General features: G+C 31.8%; 1 protein-coding gene across 2 annotated transcripts in view; it reads right to left on the bottom strand.

Annotated features, from left to right (window-relative positions):
• Positions 1-727: 727 nt before the first annotated feature.
• The window catches only part of LOC134725472 (uncharacterized), a 34,056-nt gene continuing 22,658 nt past the window's right edge, over positions 728-12,125 (bottom strand). Inside the window, exons 6-10 of one of the 2 annotated variants that reach the window (XM_063589311.1) lie at positions 9,944-10,114; positions 8,106-8,252; positions 3,504-3,597; positions 3,145-3,158; positions 1,881-2,019 (exon numbers count right to left, since the gene is read on the bottom strand). In XM_063589311.1, coding sequence (XP_063445381.1) covers positions 3,152-3,158; positions 3,504-3,597; positions 8,106-8,252; positions 9,944-10,114 — 419 coding nt within the window. In that variant the 3' untranslated portion in view covers positions 1,881-2,019; positions 3,145-3,151. Of the gene's footprint in view, positions 2,020-3,144; positions 3,159-3,503; positions 3,598-8,105; positions 8,253-9,943; positions 10,115-12,125 lie in introns of both variants that reach the window. The other variant, XM_063589310.1, reaches the window with a different exon arrangement.

Consider the following 12,125-nt stretch of genomic DNA (forward strand, 5'->3'; position numbering starts at 1 on the left):
CCCGTTGTTGGGTTGCTGCCCATGAATTGGTAATTTTAAGGAAATTTTGCTGTTTTTTGGTTTATATCTTGAATATTATAATAGATAGAGATAAACTGTAAACAGCAATAATGTTCAGCAAAGTAAGATTTACAAATAAGTCAACATGACCTTAATGGTCAGTTGACCCCTTTAGGAGTAATTGTCCTTAATATTCAATTTTTAACCATTTTTCGTAAATCTTAGTTATCTTTAACAAAAATCTTCTTCTCTGAAACTACTGGGCTAAATTAATCCAAATTTGGCAACAATCATCTTTGAGTGTCTAGTTTAAAAAATGTGTGGCATGACCCGGTCAACCAACCAAGATGGCCACCACGGCTAAAAATAGAACATAGGGGTAAAATGCAGTTTTTGGCTTATGAATCAAAAACCAAAGCATTTAGAGCAAATCAGACATGGGGTAAAATTGTTAACAGACCAATATCTATCTGCTCTGTAATTTTCATATGAATCTGACAACCTGTTGTTGGGTTGCTGCCCGTGAATCGGTAATTTTAAGGAAATTTTGCTGTTTTTGGTTATTATCTTGAATATTATTATAGTTAAAGATAAACTGTAAACAGCAATAATGTTCAGCAAAGTAAGATTTACAAATAAGTCAACATGACCGAAATGGTCAATTGACCCCCTAAGGAGTTATTGTCCTTTATAGTAAATTTTTAACAATTTTCATAAAATTTGTAAATTTTTATTAACATTTATACTGATACTACTGGGCCAAGTTCATTATAGATAGAGATAATTGTAAGCAGCAAGATTGTAAGATTTACAAACACATCAACATCATCAAAACACAATTTTTGTCATGAATCCATCTGCTTCCTTTGTTTGATATTCACATATACCAAGGTGAGCGACACAGGCTCTTTAGGGCCCCTAGTTTTATTTCAATATCTTATGATGTATTTAAATTAGTAGTAATTGTTTCCACTACATTAGAAATTTGAATTGAGATTAACTTTAGAATACGGGAAAGAGAAAGGTGAAAAATGGGGGGATACAATTTTTCTCTTTTCTGATTTCAGAAATTATAAAAGAAACTTCTTCAAATATTTTTTTAGGGTCTTAATATTCAACAGCATAGTGAATTGCTCACAAGCTAAAATTAAAGTTCATTAGACCACATTTGTTCTGTGTCAGAAACCTTTGCTGTTTCAACTATTTAATCACAATCCAAATTCAGAACTGTATCCAGCTTGAATGTAATGTCCTTTTCTGTTTAGGCTATAGTTTAAGGTTATCATTTGATTTCAACTATACTAAACAGGTATGCTAAAAAAAACAGAAGTTTTTTTTTTAATTTAAACTGGACTTTTGTTATAACGTTTCATCTTTCTAAATCAAAATATGCAGATTCTTTAGGGAATTATAATAAAAGGATTGGACAGTTCTTTTTTGCTGGGAAAATGTGTTTGCTTTTTTAATAGAATGATTGTGCTGATAAAAATTTCAGAAGCGGCATAACAGATGACATAGTACCTATTGAAAAGCAGGCAGTAGTTATTAAACACACTGCGTAATTAAATTGAACATTATTTTTAACAATTAAACAAAGTGCTATAGACTATAATTAGTTTGTTGAGATCGATAAAAAGCATACACAATGTAAATTTCAAAATATGAACAAACGCCAAGAAAATGTAGGTTACGTCAAATCCATCAAATTAAAAATCTGATTATGAATAAGGGCTTTGGTATGGATTTTCTACAGGGTAAATATGTTTTGTCTTTGGTGGCGTCATTGCTATACTTTCATATTCTGTTTCTGGTATAGATTTGATATTTTTAGGTAATACATTGTTGATAGGGTCGCTGTATGTTACAGCTAACGAATAGTCAGAGTAGCTAGGTTTAGTGACATCAGTGCTTTTATACATATGATCTGAATTATCCTCCATAGGATTATCATATTCAGTGTATTCAGTGTCGTGGTCTCTAATGACTGATTCAAGGTACTTCAATTTTCTTTTTTTCACACTGAAATAGTGAAATCGAAAAGTTAAAAAAAATAACAGAGCATGCACATAATAACATGAAATATAAATTAATATGTATACTGATATAAACTATTGTCATTTCTTGAGTTATTCACTGAAACTTGAAGAAATCGAGATGGGTTGATAATGTTATAAAAACTCCTTTTCTGTTCTTAATTGTTTTAAACACAAATTTTATGTTTAATGAGTATTTCTTCTCAGTGTGTTTAATTCATCCCATTATAACTGTTATCTTGCCATGTCAAGTAACATTGTCTAAATATTTTCCAATTGTTTTATTCACATATCATGAACTCGGTGGATCTCAAGACACTTCAGTATACACTATATAGCTACTTTTATATCTTTCCTTCATTTTAACAATTTTTTGACATTGAAGTGACTGATAGTTCGCGCGTTCGCCGTACACAATAATAAGCCTGGTATCTTTGATGAGTTTTTCTATTCGTAATTTGAAGCAGGATCTGCTTACCCTTCCGGAGCACCTGAGATTACCCCTAGTTTTTGGTGGGGTTCGTGTTGTTTATTCTTTAGTTTTCTATGTTGTGTCATGTGTACTATTGTTTTTCTGTTTGTCTTTTTCATTTTTAGCCATGGCGTTGTCAGTTTGTTTTAGATTTACGAGTTTGACTGTCCCTTTGGTATCTTTGGTCCCTCTTTTTTGAACAATATGCTGATATTTATTTTGTGTAAAAAATTGGAAGTATCAAAATCTTACTTAATCATACAGTAAGATATAAAAAGCCCTAATCGACAAAATCATTTGAATGAGAAAACCAAAGACCTGTTTTATAAACAATAAACGAAAACGAAATATGACATACAGTAACTAACGACAACTACTGGACTAAAAGCTACTGACTTGATACAGACACAAACAATATATAGTCACAGAGTAAATCAATGGTGTGTCGATTTAACTAGCTAAGAGCACATTCAACAGAAGATGTTATAGCACAGTTTAGACATGAGCATGACAACATCAAAGAATGTTATAGCATGAAAACTATTAAAAAATTAGCACAACCAGATAAAGCGTTTTAGTTAGAGCATTCAAATTATATTAGATTTCAACCCTTCAACTTATATGGTTAAATTTACTTACAGAATTACTACCGTCTATCAAAGACAAATATTGTTCAGTAGTTACATTGATTATAAGCTTCAATTGATAAACATCTATTTAAACGTTATAAAATATATAAATAGAGCAAGAGATACATGTCTGAGGCAGTGAAAAGAAATCAACCCATGATTGCTGACATTTTAAGCGACTCATTTTTTGAATGTTTTTATATATCTTTTTTGTTGACTTTGTATATCGCACTTATAAACAAATTGTTCAAATAAATAAATTGTTTATATAAAATGTCCTTTCGATATGTCGTTAAATGTCAATCAGAGGTATGTAAAAAGTTGGAGGTTATATTGGCAAATACTCTGGTTTTCTGTATCTTTACTTACTTTCTGCGTTTAAAAATGATGAAAAGTATAACCATGGCAATTACAGCTAAAACACCAAGAAAACAGCCAACTATTAACCCTAATGGCGACGAATCTACAATAAAGAGCACATATTACAGCTTCACCTTTAAGATCACAGCACACAGGCCAATACTGTATCATCAGATCGGTATTAAGCTATAAGAGATAGTCGCTCTGTTCTTATTTGTTGCATACATATATTAATCTGATTTATGCTTTCAACTTTTAAATTCCATAAATAGTTATCAAAAATACCAGGATTATAATTTTATACGCCAGATAAAATACAAAGTTGAAGAGCATTGAGGACCAAAAATTCCAAAAAGTTGTGCCAAATACGGCTAAGGTAATCTACTCCTGGGGTAAGAAAATCCTTAGTTTTTCGAAAAATTCAAAGTTTTGTATACAGAAAATTTATAAAAATGACCACAAAATTGATATTCATGTCAACACCGAAGTGCTGACTACTGGGCTGGTGATACCCTCGGGGACGAAACGTCCACCAGCAGTGGCATCGACCCAGTGGTGTAAATAGTTATCAAAAATACCAGGATTCTAATTAAGGTCTTTCCTCTCCGTGAGGAAAGACCTTATTGTTTTTCGCATGTTTTTTTTTTTTTTTTTTTTTTTTTTTTTTTTTTTTTTTCATCCAGCATTTGTTTGACATGGCCTCCCCTCGTTTCTATTGGAGTTATCAAAACCAAATATGGACCATCGGTAGACCTCATTATGAAGTATTACCAGATGAGGCTGTGTAGGATTTCATCATCCCCTTTAGAAGTTATCTCCCTTTTATTGATTTTTTTCAACAAGGCCCCCCCTCGTTGTTTTTAAAGATATCATGATCTTATTTGGACAATAGGTACATCTCATCATGATGTATTACCATATGAGGCTGCATAGAATTTCATCATCCCCTTTGAGAGTTATTTCCCCTTGAAACAATTTCTTTCCTTTGATCATTTCTCAAAAAATGTTAGAGATAGAATCGATTTGAAAACGGCAACATGTACAGGAACAGATGGCAATGTTAATGAACATATACAATCATTTTGTTATTAATCCTTATAAGGAGTTATTCCCCTTGAAAAATTGTATACAATTTTAGAAAAAATCTATTTCAAGAACTGGAAGTCGTAGAGACTTGGGACCTTCACCAATAATCTTTAATTCATGTGACCTTCAATATGCACCCAAGGTCAAAGGTCACAGAGTGCAAAAAAAAATTACGCTGCAATTTCAAGCTTACATATTAGGAAAACGATAAGACGTTGCTGCCTACATACAGCGTATAAAATGTTCCTCTCGACGAACTCTACATTTTATATAATAAGCCCAAAAATGTCCGACCGTCTGTTCAAAAGTTACAACAGGATGATTATTAAAAGTATAGTATTTTGTGTATATCTTTTTAAAGGTAACAGATATCAACCTACTATAAAACTGAAAAGATGATCAGTAATTCAAGACCTTCAATTTGAGGTCAATGTCAGGTCATGATGAAATTTCACCTTGACCTTCACATTATACTATGACCTTGACCTTGTGATATTTAAAAGGTCAAGTGGTCCTGAGTTGAATGGTGATAGTCCCATGTCTTTACGACTTCCGGTTCTCAAGTTTTGTATTGCATCATATATTTGATGATTAATTGTGACCTTAGTGAACTTTAAAATTGTCTTAATTCTTTTTCTATAATGTTGTCCTTTAACTGTAGATCATTTATTATTTAACAGATTTGAGATATCTATTGTCGTTTTAGAGATAATGCAGTTTTAAGTTTTGCGAGCGGAGGCATGTATTTCTGAATCATCAAGAGCTTACCACTTAAAATGTTTAAGAAATTGAAGAGGTTGACATAGTTATATGTTTGACCAAATACCAAAAACATTCCATGGAAAAAAACACCAAAAATTCAATTTGAAATTTTCATGTTTTGCATTGACTTTGTAAGTTTCATAATTTCTATTTATATAGTTGATATTGCATCATTATTTGCACTTTGTCAAATGGGGTCATCTGATATATCAAATTGAAGGTCTTAATAAACTCTACTTAAAAATGAAAATTTGAAACCCCCTTTTCATCCAAGGGAGACGGGTGGGGTCATTTAGTGCAAACATTCAAATTTCTCAGATGGTAAGGTTGTCGCATATCAAATGAAAGAACATAAAGCGAACATTTCAAATTTCAAATTGACGTCTCCCAAAAATGAGTTGGATGGGGTCATTGAGTGCAAAAAATAAATGTTCTTTTAAGGTAGGGTTGTTGTATATCAAATGAAAGGTCATGATGTGTACATTTCAAATAGCAAATTCCTGACCTCCAAAAATTAGTAAGATAGGGTTATTGAGTGCAAAAATCAAACTTTCTAGAATATGGCGTTGTCGCATATCAAATGAAAGCTCATCTACTCTATGTTACATATATAATAATTCCGATCTCAAAAATGTAGGCGGATGAGGTCATTAAGTGATAAAAGTAAAAAGTTTCAGAAGGTATGCTTGTCGTATATCAAACGAAAGGTCGTACAAAGTACATTATGAAAGCATCACTTTTACAGGAAAGACCTTTCAATTGTTTTACAAACAATTGAGATACTAGTTTTATACGCCAGACGCGCGTTTCGTCTACATAAGACTCATCAGTGACGCTCAGATCAAAATAGTTAAAAAAAGCCAAACAAATACAAAGTTGAAGAGAATTGAGGACCAAAAATTCCAAAAAGTTGTGCCAAATACGGCTAAGGTAATCTACTCCTGGGGTAAGAAAATCCTTAGTTTTTCGAAAAATTCAAAGTTTTGTATACAGAAAATTTATAAAAATGACCACAAAATTGATATTCATGTCAACACCGAAGTGCTGACTACTGGGCTGGTGATACCCTCGGGGACGAAACGTCCACCAGCAGTGGCATCGATCCAGTGGTGTAAATAGTTATCAAAAATACCAGGATTATAATTTTATACGCCAGACGCGCGTTTCGTCTACATAAGACTCATCAGTGACGCTCAGATCAAAATAGTTAAAAAGAGCCAAACAAATACAAAGTTGAAGAGCATTGAGGACCAAAAATTCCAAAAAGTTGTGCCAAATACGGCTAAGGTAATCTACTCCTGGGGTAAGAAAATCCTTAGTTTTTCGAAAAATTCAAAGTTTTGTATACAGAAAATTTATAAAAATGACCACAAAATTGATATTCATGTCAACACCGAAGTGCTGACTACTGGGCTGGTGATACCCTCGGGGACGAAACGTCCACCAGCAGTGGCATCGACCCAGTGGTGTAAATAGTTATCAAAAATACCAGGATTCTAATTTTATACGCCAGACGCGCGTTTCGTCTACATAAGACTCATCAGTGACGCTCAGATCAAAATAGTTAAAAAAGCCAAACAAATACAAAGTTGAAGAGAATTGAGGACCAAAAATTCCAAAAAGTTGTGCCAAATACGGCTAAGGTAATCTACTCCTGGGGTAAGAAAATCCTTAGTTTTTCGAAAAATTCAAAGTTTTGTATACAGAAAATTTATAAAAATGACCACAAAATTGATATTCATGTCAACACCGAAGTGCTGACTACATGGCTGGTGATACCCTCGGGGACGAAACGTCCACCAGCAGTGTCATCGACCCAGTGGTGTAAATAGTTATCAAAAATACCAGGATTCTAATTTTATACGCCAGACGCGCGTTTCGTCTACATAAGACTCATCAGTGACGCTCAGATCAAAATAGTTAAAAAAGCCAAACAAATACAAAGTTGAAGAGAATTGAGGACCAAAAATTCCAAAAAGTTGTGCCAAATACGGCTAAGGTAATCTACTCCTGGGGTAAGAAAATCCTTAGTTTTTCGAAAAATTCAAAGTTTTGTATACAGAAAATTTATAAAAATGACCACACAATTGATATTCATGTCAACACCGAAGTGCTGACTACTGGGCTGGTGATACCCTCGGGGACGAAACGTCCACCAGCAGTGGCATCGACCCAGTGGTGTAAATAGTTATCATAAAGAGCTACGTGTTAAGTTGTCGTAATAGCCCCGAATGTTTTTTAATAGGATTATCACTGTTTTCTTTGGAGAGTCCTAAGGCTTTTTTTTGTGTCTACCTGCATATTTTGATGAACTGAGTTTTTGGTATGTTACTTTGACGAGTTCCAACTGAGATGACACTTTGTTCATTTTTCTTTTGATAGATTTTTTATTTTTGTTCCAGTCTTACTTCTCCAGGCTAGAATATGTATCGACACATTTACTTTCATTTTACACATTTTTGAGAAAGGAATATAATTTTCTTGAATAGTTTATTAGTGGCTTAAAGTTCAATAATAATTGAATTTATACTATCGGAAATGATATGAATGAAATTTGGAAAAATGGAAACGAAAATAAAATTTGGCCTTTGTTACTAATGTACCAATTCAAGTTGAGCCTAGTACCGTATAGCGGGTTTTGAGCTATAAGAATAAGGAATTCAAAATTCCTACTATGAACAACATTAAATCAAAACATGCAAGTACAAATTCATTATTTGGTATAAACTTCATAGATATTTGAAATAAATTTTAAAATATTACCGTCATTTCCTGAGGTATTCTGATGATCTCTGTGAAGTTTATGTGTGTAACACAATGAAGCTAATTGGTCTGTACAAAACCTTGACACCAAAGATACTGATCCGTTTTGAAAAATTGTTAAGGCAGCACATACATCTTTGTCGCCACCTTTAATAAATTAAAATATTTCGACTTTATTTGAATTTGCTAATAGCAGGTTTTCCATATTTTAATTCATATAGGCCTAGATTATTTGCAACACAGCAAATGTCACGTAAAAGCGGTAAACACTATATTACTCATATAAGTTTTTTCTAACTAATTATTTTTTTAGATATAATCCAAACAATGCTATTTTGAATTCATCTTAAACTACGCATAAATGGAATTATTTACATAGCATTTGATTTAAATGCTTTTCTTTTGTTTCATACGAAAAATATTTTTTAACATTCTTATTTTGACGATGTCTTACTAACAAATTTGTCTTGAACTGATTTGTATGGTTTAGGTTTATTAACGTTTTATTGGTTTAGGTTTTATGAAAGTTCATCCCAGATTATGTTCATGTGACTGTCTGAAATCGGGTACCACTTTAGTGCATGTCTATTGTCATACCTACTGTCTTGTGTAATATTGTATACAAACCTGCCATTGTGCCATTCCTTACCCGACGCTCCATTAATAAAAAGTAAAACTTGTTTTGTTGAACTGCTTTGGTGTTTGCAATACATGCTTATCTACTAGTATTTAGGTCTTCAATATTTTAGCCAAAACTCATATTTATAAAATAGAATCGTCAGGAATATAGTTTCAAAAAGGTTGGTAAGAAATAAAACGTAGGCTTATACTATTTCCTAATTTACAATTTTCTACGTCTATTCTGCGGCTGCTTCTTAAGAGAGTAACCGATTGCTTGCCTTTTTATTTTTATAGATCCATCAAGATTATTTAGTTGGTCGACGTGTGTCCCCGGATACAACATCTATACTAGACACTCAAAGGAATATATATGTCTGCTTTAAACTGGTATAATATAGTAAACTGCTACCTCGCATGATGGTTACCGTAAAGATGACAAAGGTAATTTTCTGTTGAAATGAACCCAGGTGTTTTATAGTACTTTTTATTACAAAGTTGCAATAAAGGTTTTTGTAGTTCAAATTATTGGGCATTCATAATCGTTTTTTATTTGACCTGTCAAAATGTAGATTCTCGACATTACTGTAAAGTTCTTTTCTAAAACACTTCAAGTTAATTCAAATGTATTGTGTATGTTGATCAAATGTGTTTGGTTTGCTTGAGATCGAAACATGAGGGGGGAAAAACAATTTGGTTGTTGCTGAGTCTATAATAAGTCAAGTGTCATATTTGCAATTGTGGACATTATATTATTCTTTCATTTTGCAGGCTCAGTATAATGCTAACTACATTGTTCCATTCTTAAAAGTATAAATTAATTTATAATTTTCCTAACGTGTAATTGTATGTTGCATGTAACATTTCAATCAATAACGTGGGATCTGCAATTGAATATTAATCAAAAAGTTCAAAAGATTAAAGTTTCTTTAATTAAAAAATAAATAGATGTACAGATTTACCTTTGAGCAAACGATAATTAGAAATATAAAAAATATAAGGTAAAGTAAACGAACAAGATACTAAAATTTATGTAGTAGTTTAAAGCGCAAGAAAGTATTTAATGTCTCATTAGCAGGACGAAACTTAATATTGATTGATATATTGTATCATCCAGCTAATAGATAGAAATGTACAGCACTACTAGTAAAATCAGTGACACAGTGGTAATTATAGTTATTGCATACATTTCATGTATTTTTATTATCATCAACAGTTACCTTTTCCCCAAGAAATCTTTTTTCGACGAAAAAATGATACCCAATAACTGGTTCCGTCTTTGAATTCATTTCCAGGTATTTTTGTCATCTGTAACAAGTGTTTGCCCTTTTTTGAACATGTTTGCTCTGCTACCAGCCATGAAGTTTTCATTGCATCGGATGAAAATTTATCTGATAATGAGAACAAAATATTAACCTTTAAAGTATATACATGTATGGACACAAAGATGCGTTTGGTTTACATAATAAGTAATGCTGTTATTTAAAAGCTATCCAATTAATCATTTATATGATGGTCAAATAGTTATTATACACACATACATACTAAAGTAATTAGCACATTTTTTTGTAATAGGAGAATCCTGGATTCTGCAGAAATCTAATGTGTTTCTTAACATAAACTGTTCATTCAGAAATTATATCGTCGACTTTAATTTTTGCGATATTGAGAAATATGCATTTCAATTCATACTTATTCTTCTTTTTTTTTTATTATTAAAAACGAGAGTTTTAATTATTGTGATTATAACACTCCTGAAGTATTTTTTTCGCAATAATGAAAACATCGCAATAATTTCTGAATTTACAATAATTATACATGAATTCAGTTCAAACATAGGTGACAATGGACTTAGTTACACTGGCTTATACAACTAACTGGGAGTTATATTTTATAAGAAGAAAAGATTTCACAGTAATGCTGGGATATTTGACTGGACGTTGTGCTTTTGGAGCTATTATTTCCAAAATTCAAGTACAAATTTAAATCGCATCTTTCAAATAGCATCGTTAAATGTTAGTTGCGTCACATTAAAAAAAACTATGAATATTTGTTTCGCGTCCAAACACCAGCACTCATGTTGTTCATGATAAAAAAAAATATGTACGGATTAAGAAGCCAGTTGACAGGATACCAATCGAGTACAACCAAGAATGATTTTACTTTTCAGACGATGTTAAAATGAAAATGACTTCAAAACTTAAAATCATTTACTAATGTGAGTTTTGATGTCCTTGCATCAGTCACTAGAAACTGTTATTACTGTTGCAAGTTGTATGATTATGATATTATTGAAAGCTCCACTATGATTGAAGTGTGTATTGGTATATTTACGTCACGTTTACAGTTTTATAACTATTTGATAAAGACGACTGTATAACGGCTCGGTTCAATACATTACATAAAGAGCTTGAAAGTCAAATCATGTTGAAACCTTACATCTAAGAAAGAAATCATTATGCTTTCCAACAGTTGTTTCTTTTAATATTTTTTCAGCTCACCTAGTCTACAGGCTCAAATAAGTTATTCCCGCCATTTAGGGGCTGTCGTCAGTTAACTTTTGCATATACATCTTCACTGAAACTACTTGGCCAATTTAAATCAATTTGAACACAATCCTTTGTGAGTTTATAGTTTTAAATTGAGTTTGATAACCCAGTCGTAAAACCAAACATCAGACCAAAATGCAAGATCTGTTTATAATCTTATGTGCTGGTATAGCAATTTTAAAAAAACAATAAAGGGTGTATTCTTTTGACGTTTCAGTCTCGTTATAATCTCGTTCTGGAATTATTCCCAAAACATGTGATACAAGTGGAAAATATCAAAGAATTTAAAAATGTAATAATCAAACTTAACTCTGTGAAAATATTGTGTATTTACAATGAGTAGTTTTTGAGTAATTTATTTTCCAAATTTTATGACCAATCAGGTCAGCCTTTTTAACACAAATGTTTAGAAACTGGATGAGGGGTACTAGCACTGATTTTGCAAGAAACATGTACATCCCATATCATTTTTTTATTTTCAAATTTCTTATATATGTATTTTTTCAATCATTTGTAACACAAAAAAGTTGAAATTATATGCATTTTGTTTTTAAAACAGCAAAAAATCACAAATTTACGAAATTGAAAGCATGGTAAATTTGACACAAAAAAAAGCATCAACATATGATAAAACTTTCTCATATTAACACCTACCTATATAAAAAATAAAATGTGGTATGATTGCAAATGAGACAACTGTCAACAAGAGACTAAATTGACACAGATAGTAACTATAGGTCACCATACGGCCTTAAACAATGAGTAAAGCCAATACCGCATAGTCAGCTATAAAAATCCCGATAAGACAATGTAAAACAATTCAAACGAGAAAACTAACGGCCTCATTTATTTA

The sequence above is a fragment of the Mytilus trossulus genome, chromosome 7 (genome assembly GCF_036588685.1).
Source record: "Mytilus trossulus isolate FHL-02 chromosome 7, PNRI_Mtr1.1.1.hap1, whole genome shotgun sequence".
Taxonomy (NCBI): Eukaryota; Metazoa; Mollusca; class Bivalvia; order Mytilida; family Mytilidae; genus Mytilus; species Mytilus trossulus.